Below are 25008 nucleotides of genomic sequence, written 5' to 3' on the forward strand. Positions count from 1 at the left end.
TATAAGGTTTCCTGCCTGAGCAGGGGATTGTAGACTTCTAAGATCCCTTCCAACTTTGTTATTCTATTCTATTCTAAGTGTCAGGTAAACAAATTGTGTATACAGCTGAACCTAGCCATGGGACCTCCACCCCACCTCACTTCTGGGTTTTTTTCATTTTGCATTATTCATAGTACTACCAAAATAATCTCCAGTTCTTGGTAGAATAATGAAAGGTTTTTTTTCTGATTTAATCAGTAAGCAACAGATGAAGAAACCTGTGTAAATGATACTTTGAAGGCACGTTTTTAACTCCTTTGTTTAGGGCATGAAGAACTTTCTACCAAGTATTGTCTGACCATTTTAGGAAATGTAATACTGGACTTGATATTTCCAGTTAAATTCAATTCTTTATCTCATTCTAACTTATAGTTGTTTATCCTTCCTTTGCTGAAAAGATTGTTGGATAACAATTCCTGCCTAGTAGTGAAAGATTTATAGAGCATAATTCTTCACAGTTCAATTAAAGAAAACAGTTGATAACATTATGCTTTGTTATAAGATACAAATAAGAATTAAAAGTTCAAAATTGATTTTGCAATTCCCAATGAAGGAGTACAGATAAAAGATATCTCCTTCCTTCCTTCCTTCCTTCCTTCCTTCCTTCCTTCCTTCCTTCCTTCCTTCCTTTTTAATCAAGCTTAATGTAAGGAGGAAATGTTACTATTCTTCAAGAGAGTATGTTTCCAGGAAAAAAGAATATGAAACCTTGGAATCACAAGCTATTATATTTTTTCATAATTTATTCAACCAAATTAAACTTCTCCATGGGATTTAGAGCAAGCCACAGACTAAAGCCAAATAACAATTTTGGGTCTCTCTCTTGCTAGACTGCAAATTGAAAAAAGGGAGAATCCATCTATTTTTGCACAACCACTGCAGATGTTCTTCTTTACTTACTCATATCCCTTTTCCCTACCCAATATATTTTATTTTCTCTTTTAGGACCGCTACATGATTCTGGGTCAAAATGGCTTTTTTGTTAACCCTTCTGATTCCCTGGCCATTATTGCAGCAAATCTCCATTGCATTCCATATTTTCATCAGATGGCTGTGCGAGGGTTTGGTAGGAGTATGCCTACCAGCACCGCCTTGGACAGGTAGGAGACAAGTTTCATTGATATCATTATATATCTGGGCATGGATAAGGAATTTACTGCTGCATTCAACTCCCAACCCCTTGGTTGCAGTTCAGAAATTCTGGAACTAAATTTCATCAGCAAACCACCAAGAGATGATTTCCCTCCTGTTTTATTTTCCCCTAGTTTAGGGTACTCATAAAAATAAATGCACCCAAATGCAAATGTTGTCTAAATGCATCCAAAATATAGCAATATATATATTTTTTAATCTACAGTATGTTTCAAAATAGCCCCATTTATTTGGGATGGGGTGGGCTGTTACTGTTCTGGATTTCCAGATATTTTTATTTTTCCAGATATGTATCTCTGAAATTCAACTTTAGCTTCTCACACTATTAATCTTTCTGATTGGGACTGCTAGGAGTTATATTTCATTATGATATGTGGAGGACCCACAAATTGATCATTTCTGAGTTAAGTATATAATGTGTATAGTTAATTGGAGAGACACTGACCTCATGAACCAGAATAATCTCTATAAAACCCTTGTGTATTTCAGAATCATTTTCCAGAGGAACTATACAATTCAAAGCTATTGTTGTTGTGTGTAGTCCATGTGTGTGCACTTTCACATAATAGAAAGTAGAAGCTATGAGCAAAACATCTTTGTTTCAGGAAAATTGCTACCAAATTACAAATCTTTGTTTAAAATGCTTGAATTTTCTAGCTGTTTTCCCACGTCACTCACTCTTCCTGATTAGAAGAAGCCATGATGTTTCAAATACTGATTACTACCTTTATTTAAAAAATTATTAATACTGGTACTTAAAATTTTGATATAAATAAAATAAAATCGAATTTAGTGTGTGACTTTGAATTATCGACTACAGGTAGTCCTCGACCTGTGACCACATTTGAGCCCAAAATTTCTGTTGTTAAGCGAGACATTTCTTAACTGAATTTTGCCCCATTTTATGACCATTCTTGCCAACGGTTGTTCTGTGAATCACTGCAGTTGTTAAGTTAGGTACACGGTTTTTAAGTGAAATTGGCTCCCCCCGTTGACTTTGTTTGTCCGAGGGTCACAGAAGGGGATCCCATGACCCTGGAACACTGCAGCCATCAGAAATGTGAGTTAGTTGCCAAACATCTGAATTTTAATCATGTGATCATGAGGATGTTGCAATAGTCGTAAGTGTGAAAAAATGGTCATAAGTCACTTTTTCACTTTGTAACTTTGAATGGTCACTAAATGAACTGCTGTAAATTGAGGACTACCTGTACCTTTTTAGAATGCAGTCCCTGACAGATCATTCAAAGGCCAAGCATAGCTCTCAGCTGGAAAAAGACTGTCACTAAGTCTTACAGAATCCGCATGTTGCCTGCAACAACCTGAATCCTCATTTTACTGACCTCGGAAGGATGGAAGGCTGAGTCAACCTTGGGCCAGTCAGGATCGAAATCCTGGCAATGAGCAGTGAGTTAGCACTGCAGTACAGGTAGTCCTCGACTTACGACCACAATTGAGCCCAAAATTTATGTTGCTAAGCGAGACATTCGTTAAGTGAGTTTTGCCCCATTTTACGAACTTTCTTGCCACAGTTGTTCAGTAAGAACTTAAGAACTGCAGTTCTTAAGTTAATAACATGGTTGTTAAATGAATCTGGTTTCCACACTGGCTTTGCTAGTCAGAAAGTCGCAAAAGGTGATCATATGACCCTGGAACACCGCCACCGTCATAAATATGAACCAGTTGCCAAGGATTTTAATTTTGATCACATGACCATGGAGATGCTGCAACATTCATAAGTTTGAGAAATGATCATAAGTCACTCTTTTCAGTGCCGTTGTAACTTTGAACGGTCATTAAATGAACTGTTGTAAGTCGAGGACTACCTGTACTGCATTCTAACCACTGCTCCACCATGGCTCTTGTAAGCAAGCATAGTTAAACCAAATCATAACTACATGATGTATGAATTTGTCTAAATAGTCACGAACATCTGATCTGCTGATAAACATGTGGGTTTAAAGAATCCCCTTTACTAAGGTAGTTCTTTACTACAGGTAGTCCTTGATTTATGACCAAAGCAGAACCCCATTTCCTGACCTTTTTTGCCCTGATTAAATGAATCACTGCAGTTGATACGTGAATCATGCTCTCATTAAATGGATCTAGTTTCCCCATTGACTTTGCTTGCCGGAAGCCATCGAGAATGGTTACAAATGGTGATCACATGAACATGGGGATGCTGCAAAGGTCATAAGTCTAAAAAACTATCATAAGTCACTTTTTTCAATGCAATTGTAACTTTGAATGGTCATTAAATGAATGGTTGTAAGTCAAGGGCTACCTGTAGTCTATTCAACCCTTTTTTCAGTGCCTGATCCTTTTACGCTGTTTGTCTTTATGGCAGGAATGGGTTCTCCCTGGCTTGTGAACTCTGTGCAACCTCCATTTTTCAAGACTTAGAATAAGCTCAGAACAATGTTTGGTGACCAAACTTTTGATCCTCAGTGAGGCATGGATTTTGTATTTTTCCTTAAAGAACCTGCAGACTATGGCTATTTATTCCCTATGGCATTTGATAGGTTTAGTTTGTATTTTAAACCTATCCAGAAACAAAACACTTAACTTCAGTGATATAATTGTGTCACTAACTGCGTTTTTTTGCATGCCAGAGGGGCCGAGGAAAGCATTCAAAATGGCCCTCCACTTTTGCTTCGAGATGACTAACCCTGCTGAAGTGACTTTGGTAAAACTCATTTACAAATTGTACTATTGAGCTCAGTCTTCAGAATTCCTGAGGAACTTTAGATAACTCAAAATTATTTTTCTCCTTTCTTCTAAGGATAAAATATTTTCCTTCTACCACCAAAATGAAAGTTTCCATGTTATCATTATTTACACAGACATGTCTAACTTGGCACTGCTTTTTTCCTCCCAGTATCCTTGCTTTTTGTTTGGATATGACAAAACTGTTTTGAAATGAATATTTTTAATGACTTTTCCCAAAAACTAATCAAATGACTTTGTAAACAATGGGGTCTATTTTGTTATTAACTCCAGAATATTCAGAGCAGTTTTTATTCAGCAGCCTTCCTCTGAGACCTGGGCCGCTTTTCAATTTCTTCATGTCCTAGACTGAACCTTGACACTGAAAAGCGGAGGGAGGGAGGGAGGGGAAGGAAGGAAGGAAGGAAGGAAGGAAGGAAGGAAGGAAGGAAGGAAGGAAAGAAGAAAGAGATTTCTTTAGGGCACTTCCCATGGTAGGAGGTCTAATGAAGGGCTATGATCTGAAAATACTGTTTTTAATCCCCTAAAGATACACAGTTCAAATATTATAATACATAATAGCTTAATTTTAGTTTAATGACTATACAAACCTGGCCACTATATTAAACCTAAGTTTACATTTTTTTTAGTATAGTTTATGCATAAAGCTAAATTAGGCTAAGGATGGGGGGGGGGTGGATAAATTGTGTTCAGCAGGTTGCAAGAATCTATTGATTGTGTGGTTTGTGAACCAGATAATTACATTAAACCATAATGCAGTTTACTGCAGTGTTCTTAAATTGTGGGTAATTACACTCATGGGGGTAATTTGGGCATATCCTGGGGGTAATGGAGAAATTTGTAATTTTTGAGTCAAGGATCTAGTTTGGGAAAACCACTTCCCAGAGGCTTGTGTAAAACAGTCTGGTTTTGTTTTGTTTTTAGAAGTAGTGACATTATTCACTATTGGGAAAAAGGACAGTTAGGTCAAATAATTTAAAAGCTTGGGAGCAGTCCGGAGTTTGGTATAGGATGGGTGGCTATATTAATGTTTTAAATAAATAAAGCCATAATTCAATAAATAAATAATTCAAGCATAGTATGTTGTGTAATTAAGCAATAGCATTATGTTAACGCTGCCTTAGGGTTTAATGAAGGGTTGGGATCTGAGGCCATGTATATCCTCCAGAGCACTCTGAGGTCGTGCGGTCAAAATAAAGCAGTAAAATGTCAAATGTTGGGCATGAATGGCACCCAAAATATACTGATTCTGCCCAATTACATAGGATGATAGAAGCTACAGAAGATCTGGATTCTCAAATAATTACCCTATGCTATAAAGAGGTTTTAGGTCATAACCAGCATTTTGAACTTCACCCTATTGGTAACCAGTGCAACTCCAGAAGTGGTTATATGGGCATAGTGTGCAAGTCTCATAACTGCCCATGCCATATTCTGGACAAGGTGCAGCTTCTGAATAGTCTTCAAGGGTGATCCCATAAAGAATGCATTACAGTAGTCAAGTCTTAAATGACCAAAGCACTAGCAGCTGTGCCAAGGCTCTCCTGGTAGTTATAGACACATTTGGCACACTAGGTGAACTTGTGGAAGGCCCTCGATGGCCCACAGCTGTCATCTGCTCCTGGCATGCCAGTCCCAAAAGAACATCTCCAGACCTGGTTGGTCCAAATATGAGTCGCTCAGTCTTTTCAGAGTTGAACTTGCATATGTTCCTCCACATCCAAGACACCCAGAGAATGTCTGGACATTGAGACAAGACTTGTCTAGTATATTTCTTATAGTGGCTATAAAGGTGGAACTGTGGCTTGACTCTCCCCTGAAGGAAAGGATCACTTTAAAAATAACTGCTGGAGAGGTCTCTGTGAATGTGAGAAATAGAAAAGTAGCTATGTGTTGCTCCTGTGATCATCATAATTAATTCCTAATATGGACTAACTGCAAAACTATTAAAAATAAAGTTTCCTTATAGGTGGTTGCATACTTGTTTAACATGTGTTAAAGATTCCATCTGTATCTGACAATTAGACCACAGTAATGTGTTATTCCTTGAAATACTACACTTAATTAGACATTAGCAATAGCAATAGCAATGGCATTTAGACTTATATACCGCATCATAGTGCTTTACAGCATTCTGAGTGGTTTACAGAGTCAGCATATTGCTCCCAACAATCTGGGTCTTCATTTTACTGACCTCTGAAGGATGGAAGGCTGAGTCAACCTTGAGCTGGTGAGGATCGAACTGCTGGCAATGAGCTGAATTGGCTTGCAGTATTGCACTCTAAGCATTACTTGATTGTTTTATAAATAACAATTGTAAATGGAAAAATTAGAGGACGATAAGTTTGTTGAGTATGCGTGGGAAATTGTGTGGCACAATTCTGACTGAAAGGGTATGAGTGTTGTTAATGATGCTTTCCACAGAGTGTGTAGACCTGGTTTTTTGACCTTCAGCACGTCATTGAAAAGCGTTTAAATGTGAAGAATATTTTTTAAAGAGAAAATGCTTGAATTATGGAATGTTGCACACAAATATAGAATTGAAGGTGATTGCTGAATGTGATAAAAGCAATATATGATGAAAGTAAAGCACACCCAAGAGGCTAAACAAAACATTTAATGAATACTTCAGTCCTGAGCGATGAGTAGCTATATAACATCCCTTGGTTATTAAAATATTTATGGAAGATATATAAGGAATGGTTGTGGTGAGATTTCAGGTATATCTGCTGGGAATGTGAACGTGTTAATATATTTTTAGGCATTATAAATATCTACCATTTTGTAGGGTTAAAACTTCAATGTTTTGCAGCAAATGTTAGATTGTAAATTACGCCAAAGAGTAATCCTTTTAAAAATAATATATGAAAAGACCAAGGTAGTTACATTTGATAAGGAACATGGTATGAATGATTGTGTGTAATATATAAGTGGCAAAAAAACTAAACCTAATCTTGTTAGAATGTCCGCTACCAAAGATGAAAAAGTGGATGATTTTAATCAACTTTTTAAAATGAAAATTTTAATATATGCAAATGTACTGTAGGTAGAATGAATGTATGGAGAGATGTAATAACTATGTTGGCATAACTAGATTCAGCATTTTTTATATTTACATGCCTTTCGTTTCTTTTGCTTATTATTTTGTACTCCATTACTTTACTTTGCATAATGTTATTTATTCCAAAAAAAAGTTGTGTGATTGGTATATATTTTTGCTTAAATATTTCATGTGCAAAAACAATCTGACTTGAATTAGAGAGAATACACTGTATAAATGCTGCCTTGGCACAATTGTAAATTTCCATGACTTCAGGGACTGAATTGAAGAAAAATATGTCTGAAAATATTCCAGGAACTAGCCAAATGAAATATTCTGAAAATACACTATTAGCAAGCAATAAATACTTCAGGGAATCCCCAGGAATTTGGTTTAAATGGTAACAGTTCATTGTTAACACAGATTTAATTGACTAGGAAAAAGAACCACAAGGGTGTATGAATTCAGTTTTAAAAGTAGATGGGCCCGGGAAGAGGGAATAGACTTCCTTGCAGTTCCTTCCCCCAAATGTTTTCTTTTACTTCTGCTGTTGGAAATTTCCTACAACTAGGAAAAAATACCTGGAAAGAGGGAGGTGCTTTGTTTTTTTCTAAAAGATCTGTTCCTTTTTTTTAGCATAAGGCAATGGGAGAGAGAGAAGTAATTTATTAATTTCCAGGAGTAAGGAGCTTTTCGTTCTTCTCATCCTCCATGCCATGAGACGGCATCTCAGGATGTGGGACACTGCTTATATGTTCCATGTTGCATTCTTGGTTGGTCATCTAGAAAGTGAAAGAATCAATGGACTCATGAAATTCTCTGCGAACACTAGATTTATAAGCGATCAAAAAAACTCAGATGTGAGCAAAGATCTGCAGGTAGCAAAATTGTAATAGATTGGTTTCAAACTGCTTGTGAATTGTTACAATTTTTTTACTACGCAGGAGTTCACTTTATTCAACCATAATGGGTTTGTGTTGAACTAAAATCTTCTGGTGGTCACCTATAAAGGCACGGGGCCAAGATACTTGAAGGACTGTCTCTGTCCAATTGCCATTACCTGCCCTATTATTTTTGGCAGCAGTGGTATGCTTCAGTTCCCTAAATTAAATTAAATGACATATGGCGGGATACAGGAAGCGTTTCTTTTCTGTTATGACGTCTGCCCTCTGGAACACCTTTCTACCCAAGATCAGAACAGCCCCTTATCTGCTGGCCTTCAGAAAGCTTTCAAGACCTGGCAGTGCTCTGGTATGGAGGTTGGAAAGTAAGTGCAGCCCCTGGGATTTGTTATTATTCTGAGGTTTTAGTTTTGATTATATGATTCAGGTTCTTACAATTATTTATGTCACTGTTTTAAATTTTGAAATATTTTGCCACCCAGAGTTGCTTTGGTGAGACAGATGGGTCATATGCATGAAATAAAATAGAGAAATGCTTATAGAAATATACTAGAGCAGTGGCCCCCAACCTTTTGGGTATCTGGACCGGTTCTGTGGAGACAGCTTTTTCCACAGACTGGAGGGGATGTGGTTTTGTGTGCCACTTGCATTCCGTGGATGGGGCATTGCTTGTTTGCGTGACCCAGTTTCTGGCATGCCCCGGACTTGTGCCAGTCCACGGACTGGAGGTTGGGAACCCCTGCATTAGGTGTCAGGGAATCTTTCAAAATACTGAATATTTTAATTGAACAAATAGATTTATTTGCAGTGTCATGAATGCAATTTATAAAATAAAGTAAGATTTCTTTAATTGAAGTAATGGATATGCTGCATTAAAAATGTATAGATTATTCTGACTCGGCTCTGAAAATCCAGCCAACCATTAAATGGCAACAAAAATTTACAAAAAAAAATGAGCCCTTCCTTGACTTCTATCAACAATCATTCAGATTACTGCAGCCCATATCTGGTTGTCCTAAACAATATCATACTAGGATTCTACAGACAGCATGTGGTTTTGTTTACAAGTAAGTCTGAATTAGCTGAGCCATCATTAGGCAGATGTAAGAAGGATATTGGAAAAGCAGTGTTTTACTGAATTCCCTTCCAGTTCTGTAATATTTTATCCAAGAAGGCCATTTAATCATTATGTTTCTTATCTTTCTGAAGCATCCTTTTTATCTGTTTGCTGGGTCAAAGCTGCAGTTCCTGAGTTTTATTTATTTTATTTTATTTTTTTGCACATAAATCCAAAATAATGGGAGTAGCAGCTGCAGTGCTTACCATATATGGGATATTGGCAGTTGCCTGGTTCTACTCTTGGTATATACACTTGATGCCTTTTAAGGGAACTCAGTGCCTGCAGAGTGAAAATATCCAGAAACCAAACATGTATTTCATAGACCTGCCTCTTTTCTACTGTTAGAATCATATGAGAAGTACAAGCTCCAGAGATAAACACTTTGAATAGAAAGGAAAAGAGGTTTTTTTAAATAATTCAGAAATCTTAGAAAAGATCTCCAGAACAACAGAGAAAATTACTGTCCGAGTTCTTCATACAAGATAGCATTTTTGTGATTTGTCTCTTGGCTTACACATTATTGCAAAGTTTTACAAAATAAACTGCTGTCTTTGCATATACTTTGAAGTAAAACCTCCACTGAATTCAATAGTAACACCAGTAACTTTTGAAGTACTTTCTATTAAAAAAATATGCAGGCTGCAAAAATTGTCAAATGCCTTATCATGTTCCTGTGCTGCTCTCACAGATGTTCTTGATTATACTCCCATTCTGTTCATGGAATACATCACATAAAACCTTCATAAATCTTCTATATTACACTCATTTTGTCTGAAGATGAAACAGTCGAAACTTTGAGGGTTAAGTATATTTGAAGATAAGTACAGTACGTATCTTTGTTTTTAACATTTTCCATTTCTCGGCCCAGTAAAACTAGCTAGCTGTTACTTTCAAATCATTTTTTTAATTTCACAAGTCTCCTTACATATTTATCTGTATACTACTAAAACTCTCATTGTCATGTCATTTAACAGGGCAAAATCATAGGGGAACAAGGTACCTCAAATGGGCTAATACAGAATAGGGAGGGAGGAAAAGGGGAAGTCGGAGAAATGAAAAAAGGAAAGGAGAAATAGGGAAGGAAGGAGGAACAGAGAGGAAGGAACCCAGTGTATCTTTTCTGGCCTATAACACGAGCCTATAAAAGACCCTTGGTAGTACAGGGGTTTAAGGCACCCTGTTATTAAGCTGGTTATTAAGACCAGCTGCCTGCAATTACTGCAGGGTTCGAATCTCGCCAAGGCTCAAGGTTGACTCAGCCTTCCATCCTTTCTAAGGTAGGTAAATTGAGGACCCAGTTGTGGGGGCAATAAGCTGACTTTGTATAAATATACAAAAGGATGAAGGCTATTGCTGAGCACATTGTAAGCCGCCCTGAGTCTTCGGAGAAGGGCGGCATATAAATCAAATTAAAAAAAAAAAAAAACCCTGTACATTTCCCCAATTCAATGCTTCCCCACCCCCACCCACCCCCAGTGAACCTTCCTCAACCATGTGGTACATCTTGTGCATCCCGCATATCCTCCCTGACCCTCACCACTCCTTATGTACTCCCATGTACAATTGCTGAACCACACCCCAGTGCACCTCCTTTCTCCCTTCCCCACAAAGCAGCAGAGACTTACCTGCATACTGGCCTTCAGCCTGCAACATTTTGCTGATTTTCCCATTGATTTTCTCCCTACAAGCTTAGGTAAAGCTTGTAGATGAAGTAAATGGAAAAGCTGGCAGTGATTCTAAGGAGGAAGGGAAAGAGGGAGGGAGGAAGGAAGGAAGAAAGACGAGAGGGATAAAGAAGGAAGGAAGGAAGGAAGGAAGGAAGGAAGGAAGGAAGGAAGGAAGGAAGATTGCTAATCTTCTAAAGAAGGATTTCTAATAACCATAAAGGTGCAAAAAAGCAGCAGAAATGGAAACAATGTCCAATTTCTTGAAGGCTTCCCCATTGAGTTCCCAAAAGGAAACTCAGCGGGGAAGCCTGCAAGAAGTTGGGGATTGCTTCCATGCCCACTGCTTCTTTTGCGCTCTCGTGATCATTTTATTTCTCTGTTTTGGAAATATTTCTGAAAGGATGACTAATAGGGCAGAGGTTGCCTAATATGCCATAAAAGATGATAATATTAGTGTACAATTTTAATTTGATATTTTATACTGTAACAGCAACTTGTCTGGCCTGAGTAGTTTAACAAATCATAGTTACTTAGATGAACCATCACTTTCTATCCATGAAAAAACTGAGACAATATATTTCTCTCTGTAGTTCCAGAGATCTTATCTAGAATTTCTGAATTAAAAAATGTGTTCCCATCTGTTCGAAAGGATAATCTATGATATTGTGAGGAGTGGGAATGTTAGATATTTTCTGTCACAATTTTTGAATGCCACACTGGCTTGGTTCCCTAGAACATAATGTATAGGTAGTCCTTAACTTACAACAGTTCATTTAGTGACTTCGAAGTTACAAAGGCACTGAAAAAAACATTTATGACCGTTTTTCATACTTACAACCATTGCAGCATCCACACCTGGTCACCTGATCAAAATTCAGATCTTAGCAACTGAGTCATATTTATGACCGTTGCAGTGTCCTGGGGTCATGTGATCACCTTTTGCGGCCTTGCAGCAAGCAAAGTCAATGGGGAAGCCAGATTTACTTAACAACCATGTTGCTAATTTAACAACTGTGGCAAAAAGAGTCACAAAACAGGCAAAACTCACTTAACAAATTTCTCACTTAGCAACAGAAATTTTGGGCTCAATTCTGATCGTAAGTTAAGGACTACCTGAAGTTAATTTTTTGTTAATGTGTCAACCATATTGCTATAGAAATATTCAACAAACAGATATTTGAAAACTGGCATGGCACTGTATGTCAAGTTTATAATATTTATTTTGAGTAGATACTACTTCATTGTTTCACTCCTAATGCCTTTTGTACTGACTTTTTGAATTTGTGTTTGTGTTGGGTGGAGGGTATTTATTTAAGCCAGTTTGCGTGGGGATTTTCTGTGACTGCCTTCTCCATTTCAGATTAGGGAATTAAATGCCAAGACTGGAAAGCTGCAACAATTTGAAATTTTATTTCTGTAGGAAAAAAATAAAGCATTACAATTCATTGTAAAATATTTTCCTTATATGTATGATATCTGGGCTGCAAAACTTTGTCAATCATCATTAAGGCAGCAGAGAGTTATTGTAAACTGGTTTGGCGCTATTCAGTGATCAAATGGATTATTGCAACCCAGATATTTCACTTGTGAAATTTATACTAATGTTTTTGTTTTATATTGTATTATATCGTAAACATGCTGTGAAAGTAACAAAGTAAATAAAATAAAATTTTCTAAAGATACAACAAGCTATTTGCTTTATTCATCAAGATCAAAATATACTCTTCTGTAAACTATGTGAACTTTTGTGTGCATATGTAACAAGCAATTATAGCTATTTTGGTGTATGAAAAACATCTAAAAGTAGCAATTATTGGGTATTATTGGCATTAAAAATGGTACAAAAAGGACTGCATACTTCATCTTGGATTAATTTGAAGACAAGCTTCCTGCATTGAAATAGCTAGCTAACATTTTGAATTTCAAGTTGCACTAAATCAATGATCATAATTTTCTCTCACAATACAGATCTTGTACCAGAGTTAATTACACATAAATTAAAGTATCTTATTTAAAGTTAAAATATTTGTACTTATTCCAAATAATACCTTGGCTAATATATATGCAATCTATAATTTACCTTTGTGGACGTATTTTATTATATCCTGATTTCTAAGGTACAGTATAGAGCAGTGTTTTTCAATTAGTTTTCATAGAAACCCTAGGTCATGATTTAAAATAAAACCCTGCTTTTTGAAATGCTAGTACTTGCAGTGGCACAGCCTGGTTTGCTGATGTTGTAAACATTATAAATCATAAATTGTGTAAGTTAGAAATGAATTGTATAGTGAAGCAATTGTATTTTTTGCCAGAGTCTCCCGAGAGCTGAAAATTATTTCAAGGATCCTTCCAGTGAAAGAGTTAGGAAAATATGCTAGAGATATTGATTATATCGTAAAGAGACATGAGGCTGGATGGCATATCAGTTAAGCTGTGTATCTGTATGTTAAAGTTGTATGTGTGTGAGAGAGAATGAGAGGGAGGGAGGAAAAGAGAGAGAAAGGATAACTAAGTAAAATTTAATTGTGTTTGATTATTCTCATTTAATGCAATTGAAAGCCTGGAAATTACCAACACACATAGAGAGACATTATAAAGAAAATAATTAGACAAATAAAGAAAAATTAATAAGAATTAAAATACCTGCAAAAGAAAAAAGAAAGAAAAGAAAATTTAAAAAAAAGGAATTAATGAAAACTTGACATCCCTTTTTACAATATCTGCTACTTTACAATATTTGTAAACATTAAATTATTTGGGGGGAAATTTTCAAAGGAAAAAATTTCAGGGGAATATAGCATTTTGTTCTTCTAAGAAATATTTTTTTAAAACTATTTAAACTTCTTAGTACAACTGTACTAAGTGGCATGTGATAGGTTGTTATGGCCAGAACCTGAATCCAGTTTTTAATTCATGGCTTTACTTAAAATGAATGCATTTAAATAATGCTATAGCCATCTATTAAAAAAACTATAGTATATTAATAAGGTATGTTGCATAATGTCTTTTTTTAGGGTTGCAAAATCAATGAAAGTACCTGTATATGAAACACCGGCAGGATGGAGATTCTTCTCAAATCTGATGGATTCTGATCGATGCTCTCTTTGTGGAGAAGAAAGTTTTGGCACTGGTAAGATTAATACTTTGAAAGCATTTCTGAATGCAGGTAGTCCTTGATTTAAGACCACAATTGAGCCCAAAATTTCTATTGCTAAGTGAGACATTTATTAACTGGATTTTGCCCCATTCTACAACCTTTCTTGCCACAATTGTTAAGTGAATTACTGCAATTGATAAGTTAGTAATCCAGTTGTTAAATGAATCTGGCTTCCCCATTGACTTTGCTGGTCAGAAGGTCACAAAAGGGGATCACGTGACCTTGGGATAAGCAATGGTCATAAATATGACCATTTGTCAAGTATCTGAATTTTGATCACATGATCATGGGGACGCTACAAAGGTTGTAACACTGAAAAAGGCTCATAAGTCACTTTTTTTCAGTGCCATTTTAACTTTAAACGATCACTAAATGAACTGTTGTAAGTTGAGGACTTCCTCTATTGTAAAACTACAGCACCTGTAGTTATAAAGCTAGGTATCATCCGCATATTGGTGATACCTCACCCCAAAACCACGAATGATCTCACCCAGTGGCTTCATATAGATATTAAAGAGCAGGGAGGAGAGAACCAATCTCTGAGGCACCCCACAAGTGAGGGGCCTCTGGGAGGATCTCTGACCCCCCGCCGATACAAACTGCAAGCGGCCCAAGAGATAGGAGGGGAACCACTGCAGAACAGTGCCTCCTATCCCCAACCTCCCGAGTCGCTGCAGTAGGATACCATGGTCGATGGTATCGAAAGCTGCTGAGAGGTCAAGAAGGACCAGGATGGAGGAACAACCCCCATCACGGGCCCGCCAGAGATCATTCACTAGGGCGACCAATGCTGTTTCCATGTTGTGACGGAATTGACGGAAATTTATTGGTTCGATTTATATGCCGCCCTTCTCCGGAGACTCAGGGTGGCTTACAATGCATTAAGCAATAGCCTTCATACTTTTGTATATACCTGCTTAGTAGGGCTTTCGCCCCCCCCCCCCCAAGCGGTGTTCTTTTTTATACAAAGTCAGCTTATTGCCCCCACAATCCAGGTCCTCATTTTACCTACCTCGGAAGGATGGAAGGCTGAGTCAACCTTGAGCCTGGTGAGATTTGAACTCGCAGTAATTGCAGGCAGCTGGCAGCTAAGTGCTACTTAACAGCACTTTAGTCTGATGCACCACCAAGGCTCTAATAAGACTATCAAATAAATTTCTGCTGAATGTATTAAACATAGAGTCAGGTCTCATATTTACAATAATGGCTAATATCTGCCTTCACCCTCATCAGGTCTCATATGTTAATAAAATCTCTGTATATCAGATTAGCCCCTCTTAATTCTGAATTTTTTGAGCAAAAGCAAATACAGGATATCTAGAAGACTTTTTTGATACAACAGGAAAAGATTTTGTTCCTATATTAGCAGTATATTGGCATTTACCCCAAACAACAAAAACATGCTAAATTCTCTATAAAACATTTTGGAGGTTGGGAAGAACATTATGCATATAAATACAAATACATTCAAAAACAGCAAATAAAGTGGTTAGCTCACCTGGAGAGGATGTCGGGGGATTCCAGACCGTACGAGGTATATACAAAAAGAGGAGAAGGTCAAAGGACATGAGGCAGGCCCAGAAAAAGATGGAGGGACAACATCAAAGGTGCACTACAACATCAATTAACAATGGTTGAGAGCGCCAGAAAAGCAAGAGCCAGAACTTTGTATCTCCCTCAACACCCAAAGTGGTAAAAGGAAGTAAAGAAGAACAGAAAAACAATAATGCATAAGTAAGCACTTAATGATCTCCAAACCATTATAATGCCAAAGTACAAAATACATGGATGGTGCCATCAGTGGCCAAAGCTGCCATTGCATACTTGCCTCTCAGCATCTTATGCAAATATATAAGTTGCAGCTTTTGTGTGATGAAGTTAGACATGCTTCATCATTTTACCCTCCACTGAATAAGTCAATGCCAATCACTGTGCCATGAAAACCTCTATAAATAAAAATAGCTAATTCAATTTTGAGTTGGACTGCAGGATTTCTAAATGATTTCTCTCTTGACTTCTCCGTCTACTTAAAATATGAATCAGAACAGCAACTTAACCTTATATGAACATGAAATTCTAATGTGTATTCTCTGCTTGAAATGTATGTGTGTTTTTGCTCAGTGAACTCGAGTTGATAGAAATTTAACGATGAACTCTTCCGAAGTATATTGGCAGGATCAGTATTTATCCATAAAACATTCTACCGTATTTTCCGGCGTATAAGACGACTGGGCGTATAAGACGACCCCCAAATTTTCCTGTTAAAATATAGGGTTTGGGCTATACTCGCCGTATAAGACTACCCCTCTTCCAACGCACACCAAATAAAAATTAAAAAACATCAACTGGCTCACCCACAATGTAAAAGCAGCTGTGCTAGACCCAAAATGGCCCCTGAAACAAGCAGGAACCTCACACAGCCACAAAAAGCCCCAAAAAACAACTTTCACGCTTTACACACACATAACACAACACAACACAACACAACACAACTGGCTCATCCACAATGTAAAAGTAGCTGTGCTAGACCCAAAATGACCCCTGCAACAAGCAGGAACTTCACACAGCCACAAAAAGCCCAAAAACCCAACTTTCACACTTTACACACACAAAATTCCACATACAGCTTTGTGAGATTTTGTGTGTTTGTGTAGTTAGAGTGAAACACTACAGAAACACACTAAATCTCAGAAAGCTGCACAAATATTATTTTATTTTATTTTATTTTTATTTTTATATGAAAGCTAAATTTAAAACTTCCTAAACTTTAAATGGCTAGGTCTAGAAAAGAACTAAAAAAAACCCCAATTAACTATTTTTTTTTTAAAGATCCCAAAGGGGAAAAAAACTTACCATACCCAATAGAACAGGGGTCTCCAACCTTGGCAACTTTAAGACTTGTAGACTTCAACTCCCAAAATTCCTCAGCCAGCTTTGTTTTGCTGGCTGAGGAATTCTGGGAGTTGAAGTCCACAACTCCCTGCCTGCTTGGTTGCAGGCAGGGAGTTGCTTGCTGATGGAATAGATTCAGGCAAGCGAAGCAAGGCAAGCAGCTAAGGCAGTGGTTCTCAACCTTCCTAATGCCGCGACCCTTTAATACAGTTCCTCATGTTGTGGTGACCCCCAACGATAAAGTTATTCCTAAAACCATCAAAAATATGTGTTTTCCGATGGTCTTAGGCCAGGGGTCCCCAACCTTTTGGACCTCAGGGACCACCAACTTCATAATTTTAAATTTCGCAGACCACTAATACGAATCCAGTGCCCTGCTTGCTGAAGCACCTGGACTCCCAGTACGGGATGGGGTCCTTCAGGCACTCTCCATCCTCTCTGTCTCTCTCTCTCTGTCTCCCACTCTTTCTCTCTCATTCTCTCTTTCTCTCTCTCTCATTTTCGCTTTCTCTCTCTCTCTCCCTCTCTTTCTTTCTCTCCCACTCTTTCTCATTCTCTTTCTCTCTCCCCCCTCTCTCATTCTCTTTCTCTCTCCCCCTCTCTTTCTCATTCTTTCTTTCCCCCACTCTTTCTCTTTCTCTCCCCTCTTTCTCATTCTCTTTCTCTCTCTCTCCCACTCTTTCTCTCTCATTCTCTTTCTCCCCCCTCTTTCTCTCTCTCTTTCTCCCACTCTTTCTCTCTTTCTCTCCCCCCCACTCTCTCTCATTCTCTCTTTCTCTCTGTTCCCCTTTCTCTCTCCCCCCCACTCTTTCTCTTTCTCCCTCCCCTTTCTCTTTCTCTCTCTCCCACTCTTTCTCTCTCATTCTTTCTCTCTCCCCCTCTTTCTCTCTCTCTCCCCACTCTCTCCCTCTCATTCTGATTCTCTCATTCTGATTCTCTTTCATTTTCTCTCCCTCTCTCTCATTCTCTCTCTGATTCTTTGGTTCTCTTTGATTCTGTCTCTTTCTCTGTCTCTCATTCTCTCTCTCTCACTCTCTCTCTCTGATTCTCTCTGTCTCTTTCTCTCATTCTCTTTCATTCTGTCTTTCTCTCTCTTTCATTCTTTGTCTCTTTCTCTCTCTGTCTCATTCTGATTCTCTCTCTCTCATTCTCTCTTTCATTCTTTGTCTCTTTCTCTCTCTGTCTCATTCTGATTCTCTCTCTCATTCTCTCTTTCATTCTTTGTCTCTTTCTCTCTCTGTCTCATTCTGATTCTCTCTCTTTCTCTCTCATTCTCTCTCTCTCTCTCATCTCATGGGCCAGCCAGTGTCTTGGGGCTCAGAGGAAGTCAAGCATCTCCCTGAGAGACTGAGGGCCGAAGAAGTGTGGGAGCGAAGCACTACTTGAACTTGTGCGGCATGAGCATTCGCCTTGGTATATTTGCGCCAGCCGATGGCCAAGGCAGCCCTTATCTGTCTGCTGAAAGTGCAGCATCAGGATTCTGCCTTGCTATATTTGCGGCGCAAGGCAGCCTTTGTTTCCTGCTGCTTGGGACTCAGAGCGGTAAATAGCGTCTGATCCGGAGAGCAGCTGGATTTTGCTCTCTAATCTGGATGCCAGATCGGCCCCCTGCAAGATCTCGTCTCTCGAGGAGCGCTCCCTGAAGCGGGCTGGAAACTTTGGTTGGACTGCTTGAGAAAGGAGAGCTTGCAGGGGGGCGATCTGGTGTCTGCAATGGAGAGCGGCATCCGGCTTTTTCTCTCCGCTGTAAGAGCGCTGTAAGAGCGGCAGCCCTCATCTCCTAATGCTTGGGACTGCAAAATCCAGCAGCTCCCCGGACCAGTCACCATTTACCACTCCGAGTCCCAAGCATTAGGAGATGAGGGCTGCCGCTCTTACAGCGCTCTTACAGCGGAGAGAAAAAGCTGGATTTTGCTCTCCATTGCAGACACCAGATCGCCCCCCTGCAAGCTCTCCTCTCTCAAGCAGTCCAACCAAAGTTCCCAGCCCCGCTTCAGGGAGCGCTCCTCGAGAGACGAGATCTTGCAGGGGGCCGATCTGGCATCCAGATTAGAGAGCAAAATCCAGCAGCTCTCCGGATCAGACACCATTTACCACTCCGAGTCCCAAGCATTAGGAGATGAGGGCTGCCGCTCTTACAGCGCTCTTATAGCGGAGAGAAAAAGCTGGATTTTGCTCTCCATTGCAGACACCAGATCGCCCCCCTGCAAGCTCTCCTCTCTCAAGCAGTCCAATCAAAGTTTCCAGCCCCGCTTCAGGGAGCGCTCCTTGAGAGACGAGAATTTGCAGGGGGCCGATTTGGCATCCGGATTAAAGAGCAAAATCCAGCAGCTCTCCGGATCAGACGCCATTTACCACTCTGAGTCCTAGGCAGCAGGAAACAAAGGCTGCCTTGCGCCACTCCTGACACAAATATACCAAGGCGGAATGCTGCTGCCGTACAAATGAAAGTAGTGCTTCACTCCCACAGCTTCCAGCCATCGCAAACGCCGCTTCTTCCCGCTTCTGCCGCCCCCTCCCCCACCGCCACAACAGCACCATTCATTCCGGATGGTGAGGACTGCGCTCGTTTTTCTGTATTGCACCACCATCAAAACCCCTGTGAAAGGGTTGTTTGACCCCCAACCACTGAGCTAAGGTAAGCAAGCCGGAGGGGGAAAAGTTTTTCTCTTCTCCATGGCTCTGGCGATCCCAGCTGAATTGCCTGATTAGCAGGCAAAGCTGGGATCATCAGAGCTGGGATCGCCAGAGCCATTTAAGGCTCGTCAGAGCCTTTCGGGCTGGTCTGCCTGGTTACAGGAGAATGACACCCGGCATATAAGACGACCCCCGACTTTTGAGAAGATTTTCATGTGTTAAAAAATCGTCTTATACGCCGGAAAATACGGTACATTATATTTCATCCATTTTATTTAGTACTTTTGCTATGTGTGCTTTATTTTTTTTAAAAAAAATAGCATTTAAAGAATAGAATAAATAGCTACATAAAAGAAAAAAAGTGGGAAAGGATCTAGTCAATAATTATTTACAATTATCATAAAATTTAAAATTCATTATTTCATTAATTAAATACATAGAACTAGATTCATAGTATCACCTTAAGAAATAACTAAAAATCTATATAAAATTTTAAATAGTACTATTGACATTGGTATTAATGATACCACTTGTCATAGTGCCCAGAATAAATGCAGATAATCATATTAAGTAAAAGAAAAGAAGAAGAAAAAACAGAAAAGAGAAAAAAGTAGAAAAATCAGTAAAATCAGTAAAATCACAAAATTCTAAATTTCTTCCCAACCTGACTTATAATTGCATCAAGATACTTATAAACAGTCCAATTACTTCTCTTTGTATGTTAATTATTTCCCGTTACCATATTCTTAATGTCTGAGTTTGCCTTGTTGTATGATATAGGATATATAGGGGAACCATTCTGGCTTATATTTAGTAAAACTCTTTTTTTCTTGAAAGCTTTCCAGAGATTATTTGCTCTTTCTTCTTCCTAGGATTAAGAGAAAATGTCTGGCCCAAAGTCACCCAGCTAGTTTTGTTCTTAAGGCAGACTAGAACTCCCAGTCTCCTAGTTTCATTGCCTTTAACCATTATACCAAACTGGCTCTCTCTGGTTGTATACTATTAATTGATAAACTGTTCTTTTTTAAAATGCATGGAATTTTAAAAAAGCAATCAATAAGTGTAATAAAGGATTAGGAAGGGGACCAGTCTGGAGAAGTTGAAGTTTGTTGTTTTACGTATCTTGTATAAACAAAAACTATCAAATTATCCAAATCCTAGTCCATTTTTAATATAGTAAGAATATTCTCACATATTTGGGAAGTATAGTAATTCACTAAATAGCAATCTTTCCAATCCAAATGAGATTATCTCTTATTTTATAATATGTTTACTATTTTTTCCATAGGATCTGACCACATCCGAGAGAAAGATGGACTTTGGGCTGTTTTAATTTGGCTCTCAATTATGGCAGCTCGAAAGCAGGGCGTGGAGGAAATTGTTAGAGATCACTGGACAAAATTTGGCCGTCACTATTATTGCAGGTGAAGAGTTATCAGCAGAATAATAGCCATTTTAATTCAGGTTTTTACAACATCTGTTTTATGCCTTTAGAAATAACGATAAAAGTAATTACAATTATGAGTGTGGGTATGTCGAACCACAAACCATCATTTCAATTTTTGCAAAAACTACAATATTGGTTTGTACTGCAGCATGGAGAAGTGGTAATCATTGTAAAGTGAACTCCTGCATTCAGATAGAATTTGAATGCTATTAATTTATAGCCAAGATATGGAGTTTCACTTTCATACATTTTAAAAATGAATAACAGCATATTCCCAAAAAAATCAAACCCAGACAATATTGGTATTCTAAAGCTAAAAAAATATTAAGAATGCTGAAGATGTTTTATCCGTGTATTATTTAATGTCATTGAATTTTTATTTGCATTTTATTATAAAAGGAAAATCATGAAATAGATAAATGTGGTCTAATAATTATAACATTAAAGTTGTAGTAGTGTCATTTATACCAGGGCTGTCCAATTTTGGTGACTTTAAAACTGTGGACTTTGGCTGGCTGAGGAATTCTGGGAGATGAAGTCCACAAGTCTTAAAGTTTGCCAAGGTTGGACATCCTTGGTTTATGCCATCATATCTGGAACCATAGATCTGGTAAAATCTGCGGGATGTATAAAAATAATAAATGGATATGGATTTCCCACACTTTTCCAAAGTAGCAAAGCTCTCATTCCTCTGCTCCCAGCTAGACAAGAACTACAGCACAGAACCAGATTCAGACCCAGGTGTTTGGGGAGATTTAAAATTGTCCTGTATGTATTGCATTTCTAATTTTCTGACACTCTTCAGAACATCCTTTCACCTCACCAAGATCAGACTTTCCCAAACCTCTGGTCTTTTCACAGGGCACTAAAACTTGGCTTTGCCATCAAAATTGGAGCCTTGATAATGTGGGTGAGCTGTTTCTCAGCTATATTATTGTGGAAAGCTTGGTTGCTATTTCTTATTTATGTATGTGTTTAATTACTGGTTTTGTTTTTATTCTGTTTCTATCCCATTTTAACTGTCAGCTGCCGAGTCATATAAATGCAGCCGTAACAGATTTCATAAATAAATAATACATATGAACTTTTTACATATTTCTTCTCTTTTTTGCAATACAAGATTTGATTATGAAGCACTGGATCCTAGAATGGCATACTACATAATGAGAGACCTGGAAGCCTTGATCACTGACAAATCTTTCACTAATCAACAGTTTGCTGTTGGAAACAATGTTTACACTGTGCAGAAAGGAACTAACTTTGAATACGTGGATCCCGTAGATGGCACTGTGACCAAAAGACAGGTATGTCCAGGAGATTTTTTTTCACATAACATGACATCATTGAAAGAGAAATAATCTGTAAGAACCAGACCAAGACTAAGGAAGATAATTGAGAATTTGAATAATTTTTCGCTTTTGCTTTATCCTTCACTGCCAGCAGCAACAACTAGGTTTGAGTGGATTCCAAACATAGCAATTGGAAAGTGAAATAGAAATGTGCATTATCTTTAACTTTTGCTATTATAAATGTGACAATTTTATTAATGGACAATATCTCCAAGGCCCAAATAGTAAGAATAACACGAATTATTTCTATTTTAATTAGCAGACAAGCCAAACAATTCCAATTGTACAGATATATAGAATAAGGTTGAAAATTATATTCTTCTGTTGGATAAGAAAATCAGTTATTGTTGCAAATGAACTCTTAAATGCTACAGTATAGTAACATTTACATTATTGTTCTCAAGAATTCTGTTTCTATGCTTATATAATATTTATTTTCTCTACAGGGGTTGAGGATTATATTCACTGATGCTTCCAGACTCATCTTTAGATTAAGTGCTTCAAGCCATGTGCGAGCCACCCTTAGAATCTATGCGGAGAGCTATGAAAAAGATCCCAGCAAACATGAGAGGGAGCCACAGGTAAACAGATAAATTACTTTTACATTTCCAAGAAAAAGATATTCTGTATATCAGAGGTTCCCAACCTTTGTGGCTTGGCAGCCCTGCTTGGGGAGTGGGGGGGGAGAGCAGTGTGCATGCACATGCACATTCAGCTCAACTACAAGTGGAGCTGTGTGTGCAGGAGCAAGTGCTGCGGCCTTCTGCTCGCATGAGTTGAGCTGCACATGCACATGTGCTCACGTGGCCCAGTTGCAAATAGGATGTGGTCCAGTAGTGGGCCGCTGCCCGGGGGTTGGGGATCCCTGTTGTATATGGTTAAGAGATTCAAAGGAAACTAAGATATATGGTAGACTTCCCCCACTGGTTCTGTTCATGGGAAGGGGGGCAGGGGTATGGCTAGGTCTGAGCAGAGACATCATGCCTTTCAACTCTTACATGTATTAACTGAAATCACTTCAAGCTGGAGAAAAACGCTGAATATTTGCACTTTTGTAAGCAGATAGTAGATTGGTACAGTTTCACTCTTAACTATGTAGTGACAGTTCACGTGGCTAGACATTGTAACAATACAAATTGTACAACGTATATCCTTGGCAAGAGTATTTTAAGTAATAGACTGCTTTACAGGGTGTATAAATTTGGAATTAATCATGGATAGCAAAGCAGAATTGATAAAGTTGGGGGAAGTTTTTCAAATGTTTCTTAAAAACTCTAAAAATGCTGTCCCGCTTCCCCCGCCCCCCAAATTCTCACTGTAAAGAGAGATTCCAGAAAGATCACAAAGAGGACCCTGTGTTGAGAATTTACATTTTGTTGCTGGTCCCACTTTTACCTCTGTCTCTTGTTCTTTCTTAATTCAAAATGCCTGTTTACTGCAATCACATCTCGCATTGATATCTCTCCTTGGCTGAGGTCACCAGTGCTATGCCAAGATTTTAAACCATGCATTTAAACCATAAATCTAATAATTTTATTTATTTCTTTATTTTATTTTGTCATATTGTTATGACCACCCATCCCACAAACAAGTGACTCCAAACTTTCTTAGGGCTTCATTTTGAGTCTTTATATATTTACAGGCTCTGTACTCTTATTATGCTACCTCATGGTTGAAGTATAAGTATTGGCAAGTACAAAACTTTCTATGGTTGAAATTCAGAAATCCATGCATTTCTTAGATCACCTAAATAAGATTGCAAGTCTAAGCACATTTATTTGAAGCGCAAGAGTTGCATTTCCAAATAAATAAATCAGGCTATGAAACCCTGATTTAAAAATAATAATAATAATAATAATTTTATTTCTATACCGCCCTTCTCCCGAAGGACTCAGGGCGGTGTACAGCCTATTTAAAAACACAAACAAAACAATGATATAAAATTTAAAATAATTAAATAAATGGCTCAAATTTAAAACCCCAATAAATTTAAATACCCCAATTTAAAACTATTGTATTGATAGTCCGGCCTGGCGGAACAACAGGGTCTTCAATGCGCAGCGAAACACCCGGAGGTCAGATATCTTACGAATTTCCGGGGGCAGTTCATTCCACAGGGCTGGGGCTCCCACAGAGAAGGCCCTCCCCCTGGGCGTCGCCAGCCGACATAACTTGGCTGACGGCACCCTGAGGAGACCCTCTCTGTGGGAACGAACTGGTCGGTGGGAGGCTATTGGTGGCAGAAGACGGTCTCGGAGGTACCCGGGTCCTATGCCATGGAGCGCTTTAAAGGTGGTAACCAACACCTTGAATCGCACCCGGAAGACCACCGGGAGCCAGTGCAGCTCGCGCAGGAGGGGTGTCACATGGGCATAACGGGTTGCGCCCATAACCACCCGCGCGGCCGCATTCTGGACCAGTTGGAGCTTCCGAGTGCTCTTCAAGGGGAGCCCCATGTAGAGAGCATTACAATAGTCCAACCGGGAAGTAACAAGGGCATGAGTGACCGTGCGCAGGGCGTCCCGATCCAGAAAGGGCTGCAACTGGCGAATCAGGCGAACCTGATAAAAGGCCCCCCTGGCCACGGCCGTCATATGCTCTTCTAAAGACAGCCGTGCATCCAGGAGGACACCCAGATTGCGAGCCCTCTCCGTGGGAGGCAAAGATTCACCCCCAATAGTCAGCGATGGCACCTGCTGACTATATCGGGGCGCCGGGAGCCACAGCCACTCGGTCTTGGAGGGGTTGAGTCTGAGCCTGTTCCTCCCCATCCAGGCCCGCACGGCCTCCAGGCAGCGGGACATCACATCAAGGGCATCGTTGGGGTGGTCTGGGGTGGAGATGTACAGCTGGGTATCGTCAGCGTACAGATGACACTT

The 25008-nt window shown here is 38.9% G+C and overlaps 1 protein-coding gene across 1 annotated transcript in view; it reads left to right on the forward strand.

Moving 5' to 3' along the window:
• The window catches only part of PGM5 (phosphoglucomutase 5), a 65177-nt gene that overhangs the window by 22504 nt on the left and 17665 nt on the right, over positions 1-25008 (forward strand). The window contains exons 6-10 of the mRNA XM_070938630.1: positions 985-1139; positions 13662-13777; positions 20622-20757; positions 21901-22084; positions 22576-22710. Coding sequence (XP_070794731.1) covers positions 985-1139; positions 13662-13777; positions 20622-20757; positions 21901-22084; positions 22576-22710 — 726 coding nt within the window. The remainder of the gene's footprint in view (positions 1-984; positions 1140-13661; positions 13778-20621; positions 20758-21900; positions 22085-22575; positions 22711-25008) is intronic.

Source organism: Pituophis catenifer, unplaced genomic scaffold, assembly GCF_029215685.1.
Source record: "Pituophis catenifer annectens isolate HBS135680 unplaced genomic scaffold, rPitCat1.0.hap2 SCAF_2, whole genome shotgun sequence".
NCBI classification, from domain to species: domain Eukaryota; kingdom Metazoa; phylum Chordata; class Lepidosauria; order Squamata; family Colubridae; genus Pituophis; species Pituophis catenifer.